The sequence below is a fragment of the Pongo pygmaeus genome, chromosome 11, assembly GCF_028885625.2.
Source record: "Pongo pygmaeus isolate AG05252 chromosome 11, NHGRI_mPonPyg2-v2.0_pri, whole genome shotgun sequence".
Lineage (NCBI taxonomy): Eukaryota > Metazoa > Chordata > Mammalia > Primates > Hominidae > Pongo > Pongo pygmaeus.
The window spans coordinates 131,116,292-131,141,329 of NC_072384.2; the positions used below are offsets into that span (position 1 = coordinate 131,116,292).

The 25,038-nt window shown below is 40.0% G+C and overlaps 1 protein-coding gene across 3 annotated transcripts in view; it reads left to right on the plus strand.

The window, feature by feature from the left end:
* Positions 1 to 25,038, plus strand: part of SP100 (SP100 nuclear antigen) — a 131,783-nt gene that overhangs the window by 102,858 nt on the left and 3,887 nt on the right. For all 3 annotated transcript variants that reach the window (XM_063648084.1, XM_054477733.2, XM_054477735.2), the window contains 3 exons: positions 22,536 to 22,651; positions 24,144 to 24,264; positions 24,569 to 24,640. In XM_063648084.1, the coding sequence (XP_063504154.1) occupies positions 22,536 to 22,651; positions 24,144 to 24,264; positions 24,569 to 24,640 (309 nt within the window). The remainder of the gene's footprint in view (positions 1 to 22,535; positions 22,652 to 24,143; positions 24,265 to 24,568; positions 24,641 to 25,038) is intronic.

Consider the following 25,038-nt stretch of genomic DNA (forward strand, 5'->3'; position numbering starts at 1 on the left):
AAATTTTAAAACAATAACTGTGGATGTCAAAAACTTAGAATAGCCATGGTTAAAATCTAATAGAAGTACCCAATTGACAAGGAAATTTAGATATTTTGATTACCTGCAGCATTTTAAGATAACAACCAGAATCACGACTGATAGTGTCCCATTAAAACTACGAGATTTTTACAAATGTCATATAATCTTTAGGATATTCACATTAATAATATATCTATACAAATATTACTTTAGAAAACAATCAAAATTATGACTGATTACAGATTTTTATAAATTTATATAATTTGGGGAACATTTTATCAATAACATACTCATAAGTGTAACTGAAAGATCTAGTATTACGTATCATTGGACAGTTACTCCCATACAATTTACCAAATCAGTCTAATCATTTAATATCTCTGCAAGAGGAGAGATACATTCTTTGAGGTCCCTCAGAGATCTAACTGGAAAATAGCAAAGTAAATTTTAGGCCAAAAAAATATTTAGGATTTTGATCTTGGGGAAACCTGCCAAAGATGTAGAAAGGTGTAAAACATTTGATCAAAATGGAATCACAGATCATTGTAAAATAATAATTATTCATTTAACCAGAGTTTTAATCAAAAGACTTCAAAAGCAATACAGAAAGTTACATGGATGTAAAAATCTTAGCCCTTTTAAAGCTCAGTTTTCTTGAGTAATCAAAAACTTAATAAAGACAATGCAGGAATTATCTTAATAAAAATAAGTTTTGGGCCAGGCGCCATGGCTAACAACTGTAATCCCAGCACTGTGGGAGGCCAAGGCAGGCGGATCACCTGAAATCAGAAATTTGAGACCAGCCTGGTCAACATGGTGAAACTCTGTCTCTACTAAAAATACAAAAAAAATTAACCAGGCGTGGTGGCAAGTGCCTGTAGTCTCAGATACTCGGGAGGTTGAGGCAGGAGAATTGCTTGAGCCCAGAAGGCAGAGGTGACAGTGAGCCAAGATTGCGCCACTGTACTCTAGCCCAGGCAACAGAGCGAGACTCCATCTCAAAAAAAAAAAAAGTTTTAAAAAGAAAGAGATTTCAGAATTAAAAAGCAGTATCTCTTTTAATTTTATTAAAAGCAAAGCAATATTTTAAGCAAACCTTGTTGTTCTAACATAGGGGACTAAATTTTTTGTTTTTTATTAGTGTATTTTTAATATCAAATCTCAATCTTTAGAAAGACTTATAATTTCCTTTTAATTATAGCCAACTTGATCATATACCAAATTTATTTCATAGGGTTTCTTTTCACAAACCTTATTATGACTTAGACTGTTTATGAAACGCTTGGACTTTTTGCTTTTCTCTGTACTTTCTTAAATAACTAGACATTTTACTTTAGAACAAAAAATTTACCATACAAGACTTTTTTCTCATGCAAAATTATTCTCTTTTAACCTATCTTACCAAAAATATTCATAACTTTCTTCACTTTTCTCTCTCCTTCTTACTGGTTCCTTTCTATATTGCTCCTTATTTTAAAACAGCCTTAAATAACCCCTGAATTAAACACAATTACCTTTTCTCAGTAAAGAACATATTTTTATGCCTTCTTATAATTTTCTGTCATCAAAAACACATCTTACTTTTTTTGACACATTTTAAATTTAGAATTATATATATTAATTAGAATGTTTAAACTTTCTGTAACTTTAAATTTTATTGAAAACCTAGGAAACAAGAAATCTTGAATTGTCTATCACATGACAGTATCTTACAAATGAGAACTCTTTTATAATTTTTAGAAACATTTTCGCATAACAAAAACATTTTTTATCTTAATTGGAATTGACCTAGATGTTTAACTAGCATCTATTTTTTAATTTAATTTAGCAAAACTTTAAGATTATAAATTACATTAAAAGTTTATTTATATATGTTTATCCCATTTACATTTACTTTATTTTTAACAGTTTACCTAGATTACTTATGAAAACTGATATATTAGACAAAGCTAGTCATCATTTCAAGTTATTTTCCTGTCAATCAATTTTATAGCCTGTGAATATCAGATGTTCACTTAAGAAAGAATCTTAGAGTTAAATATATGAGTATTTTGCTGATAACTTAGAAGATAGTTGTTTTATTAAAGCAAAAATATTTAATCAGTCATACTTATCAAAAGATTTATTCAAGTCATGTGAACTTAGATGTTTGGGACTACTAATTCCTAAGCATTAATGTATTTATAAGTCAATCTGTTACTACATAGAGGTTTTATAGCTTTGATTTTAAAATTTGGGTCATGAATCAGGTAAATTTCACTTGTTTTAAAAGGAGAATTGAATTAAATTGTGCCTTTCAAAATGGTACAAATTAAAGTTATCTGTCCTACATGACTGAAGCCCTTACTGAGTGTAGCAAATTTATATCTCAAAGCACAGGGAAAGAATTTAATCCTTCCATACGGCTAATGAAGTTTTACATCTCCAAGGGACTGTGAAGTCCAGCAGGGCATTTAAAGGGTATTGTCTGATGTTGGATAAAGGGTTTAATTGGGTTTACTTCCACTTTAATGGGGTTGGTTGAATATGTTTTACCAATGTCAGTGGGAGATTGGGAGCATAAGTGAACCAGCAAAGCTTGCAGTAACTCATCAGTGTCATTCGTTAGTCTTGGGTCAGAAAAAATTGTTGGTGATAATTATGATAATTTTAATTGTTTCATTTTCATTCTTTAGTTGTTCTGTTTGCTCCTTCTGTTCCAAATGTAAATACGTTTTCCCCCTTTTGAGAGAAGGAAATGTGTGTATTGTGACATTCCAAAAATCTCTACCTAAGAGACAGATGGGAGCCAAGAGAACAAGTAGAAAGGAATACATTCAGTTAAGGAAGAATATGAAGGCATGGGGTAGAAGGAGGAGAAGCAATTGGAATGAAAGGGAGAAAGCTTTTGAAGTGTTTTTCAAATCAGAAATAGTGTGGGATAGCCTTTTGCTTATCTCTTCAATGAAGGCCATTTTTTTTCCCAGAATTTCTTTTAGGAGCATCTCACTACTATCAGAAGTAAGTCAATTTGTCTGGTTCTAAAACCAGCTTTTTCCAATTGTGCATGGTAATACATCAGCTTAGGCATTTTCAAAAGATCCCTATTTTGGCCACTGCTGCTTATGACCATCCCGGGTTACATGGGTCCACTTATCTAAGTACTTGCAAGAAGAAGGACCCTAAGTGTTACACATCAAACCAGCTGGTGCTGATAGAGGCAGTGTACCCTGAGTCTTAGAAGACATGTTTCCCATCTTGGTTGTTTTGAATGAGACAAGTAATGTAGTGGATCAAGTGTGGTGGTTTTGAATTTTTCTTCCCCAAAATTTCACTCAATAGGCTGAAAAATTATCTTACATGTCTCTGATTCCAGAGTCACCTCCAAAGAAGTTTCAGGGCATTCATGGGCAAGAGACAATCAGTTTTTATGAAGCCTGCCAGCTGAGCAAAAAGTTAACAGTGTGGGGATTTTCCTATGAGACTGCTCCATGTTGTGGGGGGTATGCCCTGACACCTATGCTATTGTGGGTTTCCTAAAAACTATTTGGTCGCAGACAGAGAACGTTTCTTAACTTCAGAGCAAGAGTGCCCTCCCTCATGCACTCAAAAATGAGAAAGCTAAGGAAAGGTTGTCCCATCCAAAACCTTGAGAGAAACAATTCACAGAGCTCCTATTTTACACTGCCCTAGGATTCAACAAAAACTCCTGTCTAGCCAAGGAGAAAACCAGCTTCAAAAAACCAGAACTTCCACCACGATAGGAGGCTCATTGATTTTGGGAGGAACTCATCTGCAACACCCAGCCAGGGCATCCAAGTTCAGGAATACAATGTGTTCATTGCCAGTACCTGCACAAAGGTCGGAGGCCACACTATGTGGTCCAGGGAGGTCACTCCAAAATTCTGCCAACTACACCAGAATGTTGACCAAAATTAAGCCTGTTGAGAAAGAAAGAATTTATAATGGTTTATTGAAAGCCAAATGTGAGGATCAACCCAAGAAAACACACCAACAAAGTTGAGAGTGTTCCAGAGTCTGTTACAAGTTGGAATGATTTTATAGGTAGGGTCAGGAGAAGGAAGAGGGGCTCTTCACACCAGAACTGTCCTTTCTCATTGGAGGATACAATAGAGAGGTTACAATCGTTGGATACAGATTGCAACATACAGGCTCAAATGTCTTCTTGTAAGACAATCAGTAAAACTTTATGATTCAGAAATAAGTCAGCACCCTTTTCAGGATCAGTGGGGTATGCATTAATCACTATGTCAACAACCTGAGGAACTCATCATGAGATTCAGGGATAGGATTTCACCATGAATCACAAGACCTTCCCAAGGTGGGTTAATCTGGAAGCCTGTTTACTTTTAAATTAAACTGTCAAAAGTTGCCTGTAGGTTTTCACTGTCCTTTCTCTGCTTGCCATGTGGATGCAGAGAAAAGGGGGTCTGCCAAACTTGAAACTTACCCAATTGTCCTATAGAACTGATGTTTATAGTTTCTTTTGAACAAACATGAAACTTGAGCCCCCCAGTTTTAAAATCTCAGAAAGCTCCATTTGTCTTATCAGAGGCCGTTTCTGAGGAAACCAACCATCAGGCCTCTAAGATTGTATCAAGGAGCTGAAACACACCAGGTCACGGCATCTGGACAATGCAATCCAGATAACTGACCCCCAGTGGCTGCCTAACTGACTACCTGCTTCTTGTTGACATATTCCTCTTCTTTACCCCTAATTCCTGGTTTGCTGCATGTAGTTACATTTCTGCCCTATAAACCCCTAATTTTAGTCAGTTATGGAGATGGATTTGAGACTGATCTCCCATCTCCTTGGCTGCAGCACCTGATTAAAGCCTTCTTCCTTGGCAATACTTGTTGTCTCCATGATTGGCCTTCTGTGCAGTGAGCAGCTGGACCTAGATCAGGGTGTTTCAACAACAGATTTTGGTTTCCTGACAGTAAACATGTTGCTTGTGGCTTGGCTGCCATGGGCCACGAGTCTCAGAAGCCCTCCTAAGCAGCTGCCCACTCAGTTTTGACTGGAGGTGAGTTTTGGATTCTCTCTGGCCCTGCTGCTACGGGCCCAAACCACATTCCTGATTGCCTAGGAAGAACAGCCTTTGAAATTCTACATCTGTATCTGGATAGATGAGTATCCTTTGTGGGTCCAGACAGCAAGATCTGCTCTTCTCTGTTGAGGAACATTTTAAAGGAATTTCCATTTGCAGGTTGAAAAAACCCAAATGGCTGAGAAAGGGAAGCACCCTGACTGTTTTGATATGGACTTTCTTGATGGATTGTTTGTAATTGTGTGTGTGTTCCAGCAACTGAGTGTTCATTGCAGGTACCAGACAGTGGGATTGGCTCCTATCGATTTGGGAAATTCCAAAGGAATTTCTGTTTGCAAGTTGAAAAAGCCCAACCGAAGGAGAAAGGAAAACACTCTTGACTGTTTTAGTTGGGACAGTCTTGGGGCTTGTTTGTTGTGGCAGCAGATGGATCATTGTGTTTTGGTGATTGTGTGTGTGTCGATACAGTCATGGGAAATTAGAATTTGATAAACTGATATTCTTTCATAATACTGTTTAGCCCCAGTATTCTTTGGAATCTGGAGTTTGTTGTTAAATGAGAAAGTGGAATGGAGTTCCATGTATCCAGGCTTTTAAGCTGCTATTCTAAACAGAGTTGGGCCTGGTTAGTATGTGATGTTCTCCTTTAGTGCTCTTTGGCCCCAGTGTTTTTTTGTTTGTTTGTTTGTTTGTTTTTTGAGACAGAGTCTCACACTGTCACCCAGGCTGGAGTAGAGTGGTGTGATCTCGGCTCACTGCAACCTCTGCCTCCCGGGTTCAAGCGATTCTCCTGCCTCAGCCTCCCGAGTAGCTGGGACTACAGGTGCACACCACCACACCCAGCTAATTTTTTGTATTTTTAGTAGGGATGGGGTTTTGCAGTGTTGGTCAGGATGGTCTCAATCTCTTGACCTCATGATCTGCCTGCCTCGGCCTCCAAAATGCTGGGATTACAGGCATGAGCCACTGGTGCCCAGCCCCAGTGTTCTATTTTTTAAAAAATATTTTTTACTTTATTTATTTTTTTGAGACAGAGTCTCTCTCTGTTGCCCAGGTTAGAGTGCAGTGGTGCCATTTCAGCTCATTGCAACCTCCATTTCCTGGGTTCAAGTGATTCTCCTGCCTCAGCCTCCCAAGTAGCAAGGATTACAGGCACCCACCAGCATGCCCGGCTAATTTATGTATTTTTAGCAGAGACAGGGTTTCATCGTGTTGCCCAGGCTGGTCTCAAACTCCCAACCTCAAATGATCCACCTGCCTCAGCCTCCCAAAATGCTGGCCCCAGTGTTCTTTGGAGCCTGGGGAGATTTGGCCTTTAAAAATCAAACTGCCTTGAAAACTGCTTCACCCAAAATTTTGGTTCACAGCCTTCACTGGATAACATATCAGGGCAAAGTGTAGCCATGTGAACATGTTTGTAGACCAGTGAATTTGTATTGCTATCTCATGGCTATAATTCTGAAGTAAAAGCAATTGGATCTTTGTTTGTGTGTATACACGTTTAGATGTGTTTATGTGTATGTACCTTTATTATGTTATATGTTATGCCTACCAAATTGGCTTATTTAAAAAAAGTGCTGGCCAGGCATGGTGACTCACGCCTATAATTCCAGCACTTTGGGAGGCCAAGGCAGGTGGATCACTTGAGTTTAGACGTTTGAGACCAGCCTGGGCAACATGGTGAAACCCCATCTCTATAAAAAATATAAATAAATAAATAAATAAAAGCAAAACAGTATTCATTAATTAAGTTCAAAGTATTTTTCAAGTTCATATGACTTAAGAACAGCTTTAATAAACAATCTGGCTTTACAATTATTGGTAAAATAGGCTGGACGTGGTTGCTCACACCTGTTATCCCAGCACTTTGCGGGGCCAAGGCAGGCAGATCACCTGAGGTCAGAAGTTTGAGACCAGCCTGGCCAACATGGAGAAACCTTGTCTCTATTAAAAATTTAAAAATTAGCTAGGCATGGTGGCAGGTGCCTGTAATCCCAGCTACTCAGGAGGCTAAGGAAGGAGAATCACTTGAATCTGGGAGGTGGAGGTTGCAGTAAGCTGAGATCATGCCATTGCACTGTAGCCTGAGTGACAAGAGTGAGACTCCATCTCAAAAAAAAAAATTACTGGTAAAATAAAAATATAAATGTCTTTAGAATTGTCAGCATATATTTCTGTCTGGATTTTATATTTGTCTCTGCTAGATATTTTGAGGTGACAGAGCTTGGCACAGAAGGTTATAAAACTATAAACCAGCTGGGTGTGGTCGCTCATGCCTGTAATCCCAGCACTTTGAGAGGCCGAGGCAGGTGGATCACCTGAGGTCAGGATTTCAGGACCAGCCTGACCAACATGGTGAAACCCTGTCTATACTAAAAATACAAAAAAAAAAAAAAGAAAAAGAAAATTAGCCAGGCATGGTGGCAGTTGCCTGTAATCCCAGCAACTCAGGAGGCTGGGGCAGGAGAATCAGTTGAACCTGGGAGGCAGAGGTTGCAATTAGCAAAGATCGCACCATTGCACTTCAGCCTTGGCAACAAGAGTGAGAGTCCATCTCAAAAAAAAAAAAAAAAGAAAAGAAAAGAAAAAAAAAAGTATAAACCCAGCCAAAACAAAATGATCATTCTTTTAATAAGCAAGACTAATTTAATGTGTTTATTTAATCAAAACAGTTGAATCTTCTGAGTTATTGGTGAAAATACCCATGTAGTTAATTTAAAGTTCTTATTTAGGTGAACATTTGATATTCATAGGTTATAAAATGGTTAACAAGGAAATGATGCATAAATAATCTCATAAACTACTAAAAATAAATAAAATATAAATGGATAAGTGCTATAGATAAAGTTTTTGTGTAATTTAAAATCTTAAAGTCATTTTGGATGCTCATTGGATGTCTGGTAATTTCCAATTAAGAAAAGGTTATGATATGGGGAAACATGTTTCTAAAAATTACAGAATGTTTCTCATCTATAAAATGCTAGTATCTCATAGGCAACTCAGGATTTCTTGCTTCCTGGGTTTTCACTAAAATTTAACATTACTAAGGACAAGAATTCTAGTTAATATGTAATTCTGTATATAAAATGTGCCAAAGAAGATGTGCTTTTATTGAGAAAAAGAATAATTTTGTCTAATTCAGAGGTTATCTGAAGGTTACTTCAAATTATGGGCTTGAAAAGGTTATTTATGAAACAAGGTAAAAAGGAACCAGTAAGTAAAGGAGAGAGATGTAAAGAGAGTTATGGATATCAAGACGTAATTTTGGTAAGGAAGGTTACAAAGAAAGGAGAATAATTTTGTATGAGAAAGGATTTTGTATGGTAAATTTTTGTCCTAAAGTAAAATGACTTATTTTTTTAAAAAAAGAAAAAGAAAATTTAGGACAAAACAGAAATTTCAACCATGTCATAGATGGTCTGTGTAAGCCATAGGTAATTTTTTTCCCTGTTTCCCTGTGTGTCTATCTTCATGAGCATACAGAAAAAACAGTAAGTTGAAAAGTTTGGATAATATTATTTAAAACCTGATAGAAAATTGGAGAAACTTGACTAATTAACATTGCTCATAGTTAAAGCTCTTAGTCTTGATGAAGGTGAATTAGTAAATTACGAAATGTTGTGAAGAAATACATTCGCACTCCAAGATGGCCGAATAGGAAGAGCTCCAGTCTGCAGCTCCCAGCGAGACTGAAGAAGAAGACAGGTGATTCCTGCATTTCCAACAGAGGTACCTGGTTCATCTCATTGGGACTGGTTGGACTCTGGGTGCAGCCCACAGAGGGCAAGCTGAAGCAGGGCGGGGCGTCGCCTCACCCAGGAAGCACAAGGGGTGGGGGAATTTCCCTTTCCTAGACAAGGGAAGCTGTGACAGACTATCTGTCTGGTTAACAGTACACTGGAGAAATGGTATACTCCTGACCAAATACTGACTTTTCCTGCAGTCTTAGCAACCGACAGACCAGGAGATACCCTCTCATGCCTGCCTCGGTGGGTCCCGCACCCACAGAGCCTTGCTCACTGCTAGCACATCAATCTGAGATCAACCTGTGATACTGCAGATTGGTGGGGGGAGGGGCGCCCACCATTGCTGAGGCTTGAGTAGCTCACACTGTAAACAAAAAGGCAGGGAAGCATGAACTGGGCGGAGCCCACCACAGCTCAGCAAGGCCTACTGCCTCTATAGATTCCACCTATGGGAGCAGGGCACAGTAGAACAAAAGACAGCAGAGAGCTTCTGCAGACTTAAACATCCCTGTCTGACAGCCCTGAAGAGAGCAGTGGTTCTCTCAGCAAGGCATTCGAGCTCTGAGAATGGACAGACTGCCTCCTCAAGCAGGTCCCTGACGCCCATGTAGCCTGACTGGGAAACACCTGCCAGTAGGGGCTCACAGACATCTCAAACAGGCAGGTGCCCCTCTGGGATGAACCTTCCAGAGGAAGGATCAGGCAGCAATATTTGCTGTTTTGCAGCCTCTGGTGGTGATACCCAGGCAAACAGGGTCTGGAGTGGACCTCCAGCAAACTCAACAGACCTGCAGCTGAGGAGTCTGACTGTTAGAAGGAAAACTAACAAAAAGAAAGGAATAGCAAAAATATCAACAAAAAGGACATCCACACCAAAACCCCATCTGTAGGTCACCAACATCAAAGACCAAAGGTAGGTAAAACCACAAAGGTGGGGAGAAACCACAGCAGAAAAGCTGAAAATTCCAAAAAACAGAGCGCCTCTTCTCCTCCAAAGGATTGCAACTCCTCACCAGCAAGGGAACAAAACTGGACGGCGAATGAGTTTGACAAGTTCACAGAAGTAGGCTTCAGAAGGTCGGTAATAACAAACTTCTCCAAGCTAAAAGATCATGTTCTAACCCACCACAAGGAAGCTAAAAACTTTGAAAAAAGGTTAGACGAATAGCTAACTAGAATAAACTAGAATAAACAGTGTAGAGAAGAACTTAAATGGCCTGATGGAGCTGAAAACCATGACACGAGAACTTTATGACTCATGCACAAGCTTCAATAGCCGATTCAATCAAGTGGAAGAAAGGATATCAGTGACTGAAGATCAAATTAATGAAATAAAGTGAGAAGACAAGACTAGAGAAAAAAGAATGAAAAGAAACGAACAAAGCCTCCAAGAAATATGGGACTATGTGAGAAGACCAAACTTACATTTGATTAGTGTACCTGAAAGTGACGGGGAGAATGGAACCAAGTTAGAAAACACTCTTCAGGAGATTATCCAGGAGAACTTCCCTAACCTAGCAAGACAGGCCAACATTCAAATCCAGGAAATACAGGGCACACCACAAAAATACTCCTTGAGAAGAGCAACCAGAAGACACGTAAATGTCAGATTCAGCAAGATTGAAATGAAGGGGAAAATGTTAAGGGCAGCCAGAGAGAAAGGTCAGGTTACCCACAAAGGGAAGCCCATCAGACTAACAGCAGATCTCTCAGCAGAAACTCTACAAGCCAGAAGAGAGTGGCAGCCAATATTCAACACTCATAAAGAAAAGAATTTTCTACCCAGAACCTCATATCCAGCCAAACTAAGCTTCATAAGTTGAAGGAGAAGTAAAATTCTTTACAAACAAGCAAATGCTGAGAGATTTTGTCACCACCAGGCCTGCCTTACAAGAGCTCCTGAAGGAAGCACTAAACATGGAAAGGAACAACCAGTACCAGCCACTGCAAAAACATGCCAAATGCTAAAGACCATCGATGCTATGAAGAAACTCCATCAATTAACAGGCAAAATAACCAGCTAACATCATAATGACAGGATCAAACTCAAACATAACAATATTAACCTCAAATGTGAATGGGCTAAATGCCCCAATTAAAAGACATAGACTGGCAAATTGGATAAAGAGTCAAGATCCATCAGTGTGCTGTATTCAGGAGACCCATCTCACATGCAAAGACACACATAGGCTCAAAATAAAGGGATGGAGGAAGATCTACCAAGCAAATGGAAAGCAAAAAAAAGCAGGGATTTCAATCCTAGTCTCTGATAAAACAGACTTTAAACCAACAAAGATCAAAAGAGACAAAGAAGGCCATTACATAATGGTAAAGGAATCAATTCAACAAGAAGAGCTAGCTATCCTAAATACATGCACCCAATACAGGAGCACCCAGATTCATAAAGCAAGTCCTTAGAGACCTACAAAGAGACTGAGACTCCCACACAATAATAATGGGAGACTTTAACACCCCACTGTCAATATTAGACAAATCAATGAGACAGAAGGTTAACAAGGATATCCAGGACTTGAACTCAGCTCTGGACCAAGCAGACCTAATAGACAGCTACAGAACTCTACACCCCAAATCAACAGAATATACATTCTTCTCAGCACCACATCACACTTATTCTAAAAATGACCACATAATTTGTAGTAAAACGCTCCTCAGCAAATGTAAAAGAACAGAAATCACAATAAACTGTCTCTCAGACCACAGTGTAATTAAATTAGAACTCAGGATTAATAAACTACTCAAAACTGCACAACTACATGGAAACTGAACAACATGCTCTTGAATGACTATGGGTAAATAACGAAATGAAGGCAGAAATAAAGATGTTCTTTGAAACCAATGAGAACAAAGACACAACGTTTCAAAATCTCTGGGACACATTTAAAGCAGTGTGTAGAGGGAAATTTGTAGACCTAAATGCCCACAAGAGAAAGCAGGAAAGATCTACAATGAACACCCTAATGTCACAATTAAAAGAACTAGAGAAGCAAGAGCAAACAAATTCAAAAGCTAGCAGAAAGCAAGAAATAACTAAGATCAGAGAAGAACTGAAGGAGATAGAGACACAAAAAACCCATCAAAAAATCAATGAATCCAGGAGCTTGTTTTTTGAAAAGATCAACAAAATAGACCACTAGCAAGACTAGTAAAGAAGAAAAGGGAGAAGAATCAAATAGATGCAATAAAAAATGATAAAGGGGATATCACCACAGATCCCACAGAAATACAAACTACCATCAGAGAATACTATAAATGCCTCTATGCAAATAAACTAGAATATCTAGAAGAAATGGATAAATTTCTGGACACATACACCCTCCAAAGACTAAACCAGGAAAAAGTTGAATCTCTGAATAGACCAATAATAGGTTCTGAAATTGAGGCAATAACTAACAGCCTACCAACCAAAAAAGTCCGGGACCAGACAGATTCACAGCCAAATTCTACCAGAGGTACAAAGAAGAGCTGGTACCATTCCTTCTGAAACTATTTCAATCAGTAGAAAAAGAGGGAATCCTCCTTAACTTATTTTATGAGGCTAGCATCATCCTGATACTAAAGGCTGGTAGAGACACAACAAAAAAAGAGAATTTTGGGCCAATATCCCTGATGAACATCAATGCAAAACTCCTCAATAAAATACTGGTAAACCAAATCCAGCAACACATCAAAAAGCTTATCCACCACGATCAAGTCACCTTCATCCCTGGGATTCAAGGCTGGTTCAACATACGCAAATCAATAAACGTAACCCATCACATAAACAGAATCAATGACAAAAACCACATGATTATCTCAATAGATGCAGAAAAGGCCTTTGACAAAATTCAACAGCCTTTCATGCTAAAAACTCTCTCAATAAACTAGGTATTGATGGAATGTATCTCAAAATAATAAGAGCTATTTATGACAAACCCACAGCCAATATCATGCTGAATGGGCAAAAACTGGAAGCATTCCCTTTGAAAACCGGCACAAGACAGGGATGCCCTCTCTCACCACTGCTATTCAACATAGCATTGAAAGTTCTGGCTAGGGCAGTCAGGCAAGAGAAAGAAATAAACGGCATTCATTTAGGAAAAGAGGAAGTCAAATTGTCTCTGTTTGCAGATGGCATGATTGTATATTTAGAAAATCCCATCGTCTCAGCCGAAAATCTCCTTAAGCTGATAAGCAACTTTAGCAAAGTCTCAGGATACAAAATCAATGTGCAAAAATCACAAGCATTCTTATACACCAATAACAGACAAACAGAGAGCCAAATCATGAGTGAACTCCCATTCACAATTACTACAAAGAGAATAAAATATCTAGGAATCCAACTTGCAAGGGATGTGAAGGACCTCTTCAAGGAGAACTACAAACCTCTGCTCAACAAAATAAAAGAGGACACAAACAAATGGAAGAACATTCCATGCTCATGGATAGGAAGAATCAATATCATGAAAATGCCCATACTGCCCAAGGTAATTTATAGATTCATTGCTATCCCCATCAAGCTACCACTGACTTTCTTCACAGAATTGGAAATACTTAAAAGTTCATATGGAACCAAAAGAGAGCCCACATAGCCACGACAATCCTAAGCAAAAAGAACAAAGCTAGAGGCATCATGCTACCTGACTTCAAACTATAATACAAGACTACAGTAACCAAAACAGCATGGTACTGGTACCAAAACAGATATATAGACCAATGGAACAGAAAAGAGGCCTCAGAAAAAACATCACACATCTACAACCATCTGATCTTTGACAAACCTGACAAAAACAAGAAATGGGGAAAGGATTTCCTATTTAATAAATCATGCTGAGAAAACTGGCTAGCCATATGTAGAAAGCTGAAACTGGACACCTTCCTTACACCTTATACAAAAATTAACTCAACACAGATTAAAGACTTAAATGTTAGACCTAACACCATAAAAACCCTAGAAGAAAACCTAGGCAATACTATTCAGAATATAGATGTGGGCAAAGACTTCATGACTAAAACACCAAAAGCAATTGCAACAAAAGCCAAAATAGACAAATGGGATCTAATTAAACTAAAGAGCTTCTGCACAGCAAAAGAAACTATCATCAGAGTGAACATGCAACCTGCAGAGTGGGAGAATATCTTTGCAATCTACCCATCTGACAAAGGTAATATCAAGAATCTACAAAGAACTTAAATTTACAAGAAAAAAATAACCCCATCAAAAAGTGGGCAAAGGATATGAACAGACACTTTTCAAAAGAAGACATTTATGAAGCCAACAAACATATGAAAAAATGCTCATCACCACTGGTCATCAGAAAAATGCAAATGAAAACCACAATGAGATACCATCTCACGCCAGTTAGAATGGCGATCATTAAAAAGTCAGGAAACAACAGATGCTGGAGAGGATGTGGAGAAATAGGAACACTTTTACACTGTTAGCAGGAGTGTAAATTAGTTCAACCATTGTGGAAGACAGTGTGGCAATTCCTCAAGGACTAGAGCTAGAAATACTATTTGATCCAGGGATCCCATTACTGGGTATATACCCAAAGGATTGTAAATAATGCTACTATAAAGACACATGCACACATATGTTTATTGCAGCACTATTCGCAATAGCAAAGACTTGGAACCAACCCAAATGTCCATCGATGATAGACTGGATTAAGAAAATGTGGCACATATACACCATGGAATACTATGCAGCCATAAAAAAAGGATGAGTTCGTGTCCTTTGCAGGGACATGGATGAAGCTGGAAACCATCATTCTAAGCAAACTATCACAAGGACAGAAAACCAAACACCGCATGTTCTCACTCATAGGTGGGAGTTGAACAATGAGAACACATGGACACAGGGCGGGGAACATCACACACCGGGGCCTGTTGGAGGGTTGAGGGGCTGGGGGAGGGATAGCATTAGGAGAAATGCTAAAACCAACATGGCGCACGTATACCTATGTAACAAACCTGCACATTGTGCACATGTACCGTAGAACTTAAAGTATATTTAAAAAAAGACAAAATAAAAATAAATTAATTAAAAAAAAGAAATACATTGGCAGTTTGGCAGTTCTTTTTTTTAATATAATTAAGCATGAAGCCAGATGTAGTGTGGAGCCAAATTTCACATACATGCCTGCATTGCTTCACATTCTATCTGCTATTGTGCATAGATAGTACTAGCACTAAAGTGCTTCCTAGTTACATACCTAAAGTGAGTTTCTAAATTGTACAAAATGTATAGTGGGTGTAGTGGACCTAAGGACATTTAATTGTGTATCAGGAACAAAATATTCATCATATGTTTTTAGGCTCTGAATAATACTATAGCCTCCAAGGTAAACTGAGTAGAAGAAAAATTGGAGGTTGGTTTCCTATTTGTTTTTGCTCCTAATTTTCATGTATTTGCTGTTTGTTCTCCTTTGGATTTTACTTATATATACATACATGAATTTATGTTTTTTAGTTTCTAATGGAAGGCTTTTATTTGGTTCTATGAATAGTCATTTTGTTTCCTATGCATTTCCAACAATTCATTATTTTCTCTATTTTTCTAAACTTCCTAATCTACCTTTGTCAAGCTTCCAAAAATTAATAGAGGACACCGACCACTTAAAATTTGATGGTTTTCCTTACTTCTAACGATCTAGAGAGCTGTAAGAGCTTTAAGGTTCCTAGCAAAAAATAAATAAATAAAAGACATATAAGTTCTGAAAAGTAATAGCACTTTTTTGTTATTTGAAAAGTAGGTGAGAATAGAAATGTTTAAATGGTGTTTTTTTCCAAGGTAATTTAATTCAATTAATAATTTGAGTTAGTTTCAGATCTTTTCCTTTAATGAGGAAAAAGTGTGATATAGGTACAAAGTTTTAATGTTCAGAAAATATTGGCCTATCCTTAAGGAAATTATACTAATTGGGATTTCTCTCAAATTACTTTAGTTATCTTTACCATTATTAAAATTAAGTGACATTCACTTGGATTAAGTAGTAATAAAAAAAAAAAGATGTGAGACTAGTGAGTTTTGATCCCAAGCCTTCTATCACTGTTGAGTCTTTCATGTGTGTACTTGAAAACAAAATATCCACAAGTGTTTCACTGGTTTGAAGAGTCTGGTGGTGAAAGTTACCTAATCAGTTGTCAGTACTGTAACTGATTAGAAAGTTACCTAATCAGTTGTCAGTACTATATTACCAATCATGGAAATGTGTGCTAGTGCTCTTTTATTTTTATTTTTATTTATTTATTTATTTTGAGACGGATGCTCGCTCTTTCACCCAGTCTGGAGTGCAGTGGCGCGATCTTGGCTTACTGCAGCCTCTGCCTCCTGGGTTCAAGCAACCCTCCTGCCTCAGCTTCCCCAGTAGTTGGGATTACAGGTGCCCACCACCACGCCCAGCTAATTTTTGTATTTTTAGTAGAGACAAGGTTTCATCATGTTGGCGAGGCTGGTGTCGAACGCCTAACCTTACGTGATCCACCTGCCTCGGCTTCCCAAAGTGCTGGGATTACAGGCATAAGCCACCGTGCCCGGCCTTGATGCTCTTTCAAAATAGCTAAAAAGAAATTACTGTGTGTGTGCTTAATTTCACTTTGTCCCTGTTTTGTTGCATAGTACCTAAATGAAAGGAGATTATTTATCCTCATGCTAAATTTCCAAAACTGATATTTACATTTACCATTTTTTAATGATGGAGAGAAAAGTTAATTGTCCTATTTTGATAAGTTTAAAATAGGACCAATCCCATTTTTTACACTTTTAGTCGCAGTTCTGTCATCAGAATGCTAGCAATTAGATATATGCGAGGAGTAACCTAAATACTTTAATACAATGGTTTGAAGTGCTATAGGAAGTAATAACTACTGGACACTAAATCACAGTGTTTGTGACATGTCACAGAAAATGATAGGACTTTCTGCAGCATAAATATCCTCTTAACCAATCCTTGTGCTGTTAAGTTACAAGGCTTTGACTTCTGGGTCTAAAAAAGGCACCTACTTCTGCTAAATCTTGAACATTACCCTAGTTTAAGGCTCATCTTCAGACCTGGGAGAAAATTACAGTCAAAATGAACTGCTTTCATGAGACCCTGGGCCAGAAATTAAAACTATTCAATCTGTCTAGGCCAAGGGACTGTCATGGAAGATGTGGACATGTGAGATTTAAGGGTTTTCTATAAATTAAATATTAATATAAAAAGCACACTGATACAAGGCCAGTGTCTAGGCCCGTGTGTCAGAATAACAGCATTTTCTTGGAGCATTAATCTGCTCTTTAATAGAAAATTGTAAAAGGTTTATGGAGATCTTATGTTACGATCAAACTGATTAAAATAAAAATTGTTTATAAGGTTTTAAAAATTACTTTTAATATTAATAATACACCATACAAAGGTGAAATTTGGTTTTCTCTTTTGAACAAAATTTTCATATGAGAGCTAATGAAAGATTTTTATTTACCTTTTGAATAACTACAGGGTGCAAAAAAAGGAGGAAAGAAAGACATTTAGGTGGCCTCATGCTGTCTTTATTAGGTTTCATTGTTTGGGAAACTGAGTCTACTCTCTAGAAAAGGGTAAATGTTAGCGGGTGCGGTGGCTCACGCCTGTAATCCCAGCACTTTGGGAGGCCGAGGTGGGTGGATCAGGAGGTCAGGAGATTGAGACCATCCTGGCTAACATGGTGAAACTCCATCTCTACTAAAATACAAAAAATTAGCCGGGCATGGTGGCGGGCGCCTGTAGTCCCAGCTACTCGGAGGCTGAGGCAGGTGAATGGCGTGAACCCGGGAGGCGGAGGTTGCAGTGAGCTGAGATTGCGCCAGTGCACTCCAGCCTGGGTGACAGAGTGAGACTCCGTCTCAAAAAAAAAAGAAGGGTAAATGTTTTGTTTCATCTTCTTAGCTAAATCAATGACTACTTTACAGTGACCTGTGATCCTATTTTGTAATATCAAATGTCTTAAAACTTCGATATTTGACAGACTTTCCAAGAGTAAAAATTTCAAGTTCTAAATTCAGCCTTTTTGACCTCAAACTAACTTATTTGCATATTAGGTTCCCTGAAGTTCAAGAGAGACATACTAGACTTATTGACTTATTTGTTACATTAGAATTATGCAGAAAGCGTTGTCACATCTGAGGTGGTGTTTAACTTCTTTTGGGTTATATTTATATAGATGTGTTGTTAATATGTGTTCCAGGATCGTATGATTCTTACATGTTTTAATATATGCCATCAGTAATAATTATGCTTATTATGTTGAATTGTTATATGTCACAGAAATAACCAAATTTCCTCATCAACTGTGTCTTTAACTATGGCTTGCTTAAGACTTTTGACATCCACTATTGTTATTTTGCATTGATTCTTCTCAAAAAGTAACTTATAATCAGCTGGGCGCAGTAGCTCATGCCTGTAATCCCAGCACTTTGGGAGGCCAAGACGGGTGGATCACAAGGTCAGGAGTTCGAGACCAGCCTGGCCAAGATGGTGAAACCCCGTCTCTACTAAAAATAAAAAAAATTAGCCGGGCATGGTGGCAGGTGCCTGTAGTCCCAGCTACTCGGGAGGCTGAGGCAGAAGAATTCCTTGAACCTGGGAGGCGGAGGTTGCAGTGAGCCGAGATCATGCCACTGCACTCTAGCCTGGGCGACAGAGCGAGACTCCATCTCAAAAAAAAAAAAAAAAGTAACTTAAAATCAGCTACAGTCCATGGTTTGCTTCTTTGTGGGAGTTCATGAAAAGGACTCTTGAATGTAGGTTTCTGATGACTTTGGAGGTTGTTCCATTAGATTAGAGAGAGAAAACATCCAAGAAACTAACTGAAAAACTGATACGTTCATAAAATTTACTAACCTAATATGAAGCAGAGCAGGAGTTAGTTGCCTACACTGAACAAATGGAGGCCAGAAATAATTTCTTATGGATTTTTTTTGTTTGAAACATTTCTGCCTTTAACAATTGAGAGGAGCATTACTCTTGTAAACTAAGTTTGAGGCATATTTCTCTCTCTCTGCCTAATTTCTCCAAAATTCATAAACTATTTGTGAATATTATTAATTCATGGCAATGTGTTTGCGTATGTTTAATAATGTTTTCTGCTGGGCGTGTTGGCTGACGCCTGTAATCCTAGCACTTTGGGAGTCCAAGGCAGGTGGATCACTTGAGGTCAGGGGTTTGAGTCCAGCCTTCCAACATGGTGAAACCCCATCTCTACTAAAAATACAAGAATTAGCCAGGAGTGGTGGTGCTTGCCTGTCGTCCCAGCTACTTGGGATGCTGAGGCAGGAGGATCACTTGAACCTGGGAGGTGGAAGTTGCAGTGAACCGAGATCATGCCACTGCACTCCAGACTGGGTGACAGAGCAAGACTCCACCTCAAAAAAAAAAAAAAAAAAAAAAAAAAAAAGTTTTCTTTTATAACAAGACACAGTTGGAGGAACTGGTCATTTTCCCAGGGCTTTGACTGAAATGGCCTTGTGAGAGGTTCCAGCAAAGCCAGTTTAACATAGCCTATATGGACAATGGTTCTTGCTGCACCTTGTGTGGGCAAATAAGCCAAGTATACGGGACTGAAGCTTATTTGGCAGGTAGGTTGGTCCTGCTGTGATTTGTCTTTAGTGGAAGTGGGAGACTGGAGAGAAAAAGAGTGTGTTTCAGAAGAAACCTATAGTATTCAGTTAACTTTTTATTTTTGGGTGGCTATGTGGGTCACCCATGGTACAGAGTTGCCCACAACACTCCTCATCAGCATGAAACAGCCAGAAAGATTGACGACCAGTTCCCCATGATTGAGGAATTGATAAACAGAAAAGGGGCACTGAAATGAACCCAATTGTCCCATAAATCTGATTTTTACAGTTTATTTTGAATAAACATAGAAATTGACCCTCTCAGTCTTAAAATTTGAGAGAGTTACATTTGTCTTATCTGAGTTCTTTCTCAGGAAACCAACCGTCAGACCTCCCACATAACATCAAGGGACTGAAACTCACCAGATCACTGTATTTGGACAATGAGATGCCAAACTCCTCACCCCTTTTGACTGCCTAACCAAAAATCTCATTCCTGTTAACCAACTCCTCCTCCTTACCACTCCCTAATTCCTGCTTCCCTGCATGTAGACACATTTCTGCTATATAAACCCCTAACTTTAGTGAGTCAGGGAGACAGATTTCAGACTGATCTCTCATCCCCTTGGCTGCAGCACCCGACTAAAGCCTTCTTCCTTGGCAATACTCATTGTCTCAGTGATTGGCTCTCTGCGTGGCAAGCAGCAGGACCTAAACTGAACCCCTGGCATTTCAAGATCATGGGTGACTTCCCTGTCTAAACAAAGTCACATTTTGATTCTTTTCATTGCAATGAGATGAGCATTTTAGGCAAGGTCAGCCTTTTGCACAACTGCAAGGAGCACTTTTCATTGTAAGAATGCCATGTAAGCTAGGCACAGTGACTCATGCCTGTAATCCTAGCACTTTGGGAGGCTGAGGCAAGAGGATCACTTGAACCCAGGAGTTTGAGACCAGCCTGGGCAACATGGCAAAACTCCACCTCCACAAAAAATACCAAAAATTAGCCAGGCATGGTGGGACACACCTGTAGTCCCAGCTACTCCAGGGGCTGAGGTAGGAGGATCACTTCAGTCCAGGAGGTTGAGGCTGCAGTGAGCTGTGATTGCACCACTGCACTCCAGCCTAGGTGACAGAGTGAGACCCTGTCTCAAAACAAAAATGCCATGCAGCTGGACTGGTACAGGACACTAATTGAGAGGGGATAGAAAAGAGGTTGCCATGCCCTCTATTTTCTTAGCCAATGCACTTTCCTAGCAAGATCTAGATCAACCCACACTGTTTCCATTTCTCTGCTGGAGGTGAGATCCTTCAGTAGTCAAACAGCTCTCATCTCTGGGGTCTTCATAACTTGTTTGATGACTAAGGGCGACCCATAGGGCCATTTCTTACAGCCCACAGCCAAGCCCTCTGTGAAGAGGAGAAGGCAACTCTTCCAGCAAGGAAATCCTCACCCCTTTTCAAAAACTTTCCCAGACAAACTTGTGGGCTGTTAATGACTCTAGTTATGACCTCCCAGCCCTTACTCATGAGAAACCACTTTGTAATGTGGGTTTTCAACCTTGGCCGCACAATGCAATCACCTGGGGATCCCCCCTACCCCCCACAAAGATTCTGATGTTATTGGTCTGAGGTGCTGCCTGAGAATTGGTGTTTCCAAAGCTCCTCGGGTGTTTTGTGTTTTTCTAGCACAAGCAAAGTTGTGAGTCACTGTAGTGCAATACAGTTCAATCACAATTGCCACAATTGTGTAGGGTCCATCAGAACCACCTGAAGGACTTCGTAGACCACAGCTGGCTGGGAACTACCCCTAGGCTTCTGATTCAGTGAGTGAGAGGCAGAGCCCAAGGTTGTACATTTCTAACAAGTTCCAGGTGCTGCTGCTGCTGCTTGTTCAGAGACCACTGCATTAGAGGCCAGAGTTCTCAACTATTGACCGCACATTAGAACCATCTGGACAACATTTAAGACATACTGATGCCTATACCCCAACCCAGGCTAACTGAATCAAAATCTCTGGTAATGGGGCTCCAGAGATTTTTTTTTAATGCTCCCAGGGGATTCTACTGTAGAGCAAGTTGAGAACCACTTCTAAACAAAAGAAAAAAATTCTTACTAAAAAGGTTAAAGAGACACACATCAAGTTTGCAGGCTTTCTAGACAATGGAACTTCAAACATAGGATTTGCCTGTGGTATTTATTCTTTCTTGGGGCCCACTTGCAGTGTACTTTATAGGATGATGGATCAGAAGCCTTGACCCAGCAGCCTAAAAATAGTGGTCAGCATCGATGAGTCTCATCTGTTACAACAAAAAGGAAAAACAGTTACAAGGCCCCACTCCGGGGGAAACTCAGGCACCCCCCATGGACATGTGCCCAAGAAATGGCTCCTAATAGGCCATTCAAGTTCTGCCATTGAAAGGGAACACATGGGCAAGATATATCTTGCAGCCTAGAATTTTTTTTATATATGTGACTTTGTAGATGAAGAGAAATTACAACACCTTACATGCCAAGTTGACTAAGTCATGGGGACTCTTCCTCCAGGTTCCCAGAGCAAAAAGCCCTGTACTCCCTGCTGCCCACCTGGTCATCTTGCCCACGGTGTTTCCATCCCAGAGGTACTGCTGCAGGCCCAGAGCCCTCCAGGCAAATAACTGACATCCAGGAACTCCTCCCCAAGCCTTTTCTTCAACTCATTCTTGCTATGGCAAGAGTGTGGGTTGCAGTGATATCTCAGAAGTTTATTCCATCATATTAAATTCTCAGTAAATCACACTTAGACAAGTCAGTTTAACGGATACAAAGTAGACAGCTAGAAAAGACACTATTTCTGGGCCAGGTTTTCCCAGCTGTTTAATAAATTGCTCAAATTATCTCTAATTCATCCTATTTTTTGTCACTAGTCATCATGTCAGAATCTCTGGTTTCATAAAGAAAACTTTTCTGGCCTGACACACAGCCACTATCTACTGAACTTTGCCGCAGACCAAAATGTCTTCTGAGATCTCCACTCAGCAATCCTTAATATTTTGAGGAGAGAAATTTACAAGTGTGCCCTTGATACATAAAAAGATCACATATTCTAGAGTCCAAGGGTCTCACTGATCCCAGTGATGTCTACATCTCCCCTTCTAGCCGGAAAACTCAAATATATGTGAGGTGTGCAACAAATGGGGACGGCTGTTCTGCTGCGACACTTGTCCAAGATCCTTTCATGAGCGCTGCCACATCCCACCCGTGGAAGCTAACAAGTGAGTAAGACATGTCCCCTTCCCTGAGCCCTTCCTTCTTGTGGTACAGCTCCTCCTGTCACTCATGAGTACTCTGCAGAGTTTCTGTACCTGGTTATGTGTTTCTTGATGAATAAGGAGCAGGCTCCTTAGTATCAGGATCCACAAGTATTATCCAGAGCTGTTGAACAGTGCTGGCAGCAGCAGATTAATGGGAAGCAAAAACTCTTCAAGTGGTTATTGAGTGCAATAGTAAGAGGTGTCAACTTCTACCTCCCCTGCTTGGCTCCCAGACCCATGCTCTCTGATGGGGTGATGCCATTATACACTGCCTGCTGGTTTAAAGCATATGCCACCTGCTGTGGGACCATCACACAGCTGGTAAAGCCAGTGCTGCAGCAGTCTATCAAGCCAACTGACTCTGGGTCACAGGTCACATGTTGAGACCTGTGAATTCTGCAAGCGTGAGTCCCCTGCTCACTTCCTTTGCTAAAAAATGTGCCTTTAGACAGAGGTGATGGTGTGCAGGATACCATGGAGATTGATAAGGTGCTCTGTGAGTGGTGTGTGGATAGAATTGTTAAGGCTGAGAGGATGATCTCTACCAGAATGTGTCTGACTCTATGAGGGCAAAGCATTGCCCTTCCACAATGGAGGAGGCTAATGTGACCCACCTGCTCCCAGGGTGTCATCTCAGGGGATCAGCATAAACCTCTGCTTTTGACCAGTTGGCCAATCTGCAGAGGCAGAAGAAAAATCAGCTTTTTGGTTGAGCCTATGTATAGCCCCTATCTCTGCACCAGAGATACAAAGTGCTTTCAAAGGAGCACTTTGTAACAGGCTCCTTGAGCAAGCACTACATGGCCAAGGGGATGCTGGCATCACTAGGATGGGTCATTGTGCTTGCCTGATTATCAAGAGCCTCCTAGCACAGACAGCCTAGTAGAGAAGGTTGGAGAATGAATCTAGGAACAAATGGAAGATATCTGACACCTATCTGGAGATTTCCTTTTCAAGAAGTCTCTGCAGCACAGATTCTAGGTATATGATATGGCAGGGCCAAGGGAGAGGATGCCTATAGCCTGTGCTCTGTGCTTACTCAGCAAAGGTGAGAAACAAGAACTTGTTTTCTGATTTTTCTATGATCTGATTGACTCACAGAGGCCCAACACTTTGTGCTTAAGGTATTCATTTCCAATAACTGTAGCAAACAGTGCTCATTATCAAGTTCCCAGTGTCTGAGATGGAAACCCTAAGTTTTGAGGTGAATGAGATTCCGTCACGCATGGGGCACTTCACCCAACAGATGATCACCCCTACTATCGCTATGGGTGGGAGGGCATGCCTTTGGCCATTGAGTCCAAATGGGGCTCTAGTGCAGAGGCCTCCAAGAGAGAAGTTGGATACAAGGTGGAAACCACTAGGCATTCTTGAGCAGAGGACTTGAACAACTGTAGGAATGGCGGCTGATTCACAGAACCTGCCATTGCTCACTTTATGCCCCATCTCTCAGGAACCCATGGAGTTGCATCTTCTGCAGGATAAAGACTATTCAGGAAAGATGCCCAGAAAGCCAATCAGGTCATCAGGAATCTGAAGTCCTGATGAGGCAGATGCTGCCCGAGGAGCAGTTGGTGAGTAAAAATGTGAACCTGAAGCCTCTTCCTTTCTGTTCACTTGGGCAGGAGAAGCACAGTCTTACAAAGTGCTCAAGGAATGGAGCCCAAAAGCAAACTGCTGGCCTATGGTGTGCTTTGCTCCACGACCTAATGCTACAATTCATATTCCAAAGAAAAATCCCAGTCCAGAGAAACTCCCCATGCCATGTTTGTTTCAAAGAGTCCACAGGTTTGGGAGTCGTGTGTTCTCTTTGGGCACGCATATGAGCTGTTTCTCTCTAAATTGCATTTAATTTGAAATGGCCTCCATCTTTTGCAGAAATGTGAGTTCCTCCTCTTGAAGGTCTACTGTGATTCAAAAAGCTCCTTTTTCGCCTCAGAACCATATTATGTAAGTAACAGCCAAAAAAAAAGTGTATACTGGCATTTGTCAAATCTGTGATCTGAATCCCATGGTACAAGGTGCCATTCTATTTGCCTTGTTGATGAGTTTTTAGTTCAGGCTACTATAGAAATTTATCATAGATTAGGTGGCTTAAACAGCAGAAATGTTTTTCTCACAGTCCTGGAGGCTGCATGTCCAAGACCAGGGTGTCAGCAGGGTCCAGTTCTGGAGAGGGCTGTCTTCTAGGTGGCAGAGACAACACAGGGAGCAACACAGGGACAACACAGGGTTGCTCCCTGTGTTCTTGAGTGGCAGAAAGAGAAGGAGAGAACTCTCCGGAGTCTCTTTTATAAGAGCTCTAATCCTATTCCTGAGGGCTCCACCCTTCTTACCTCATGACCTCC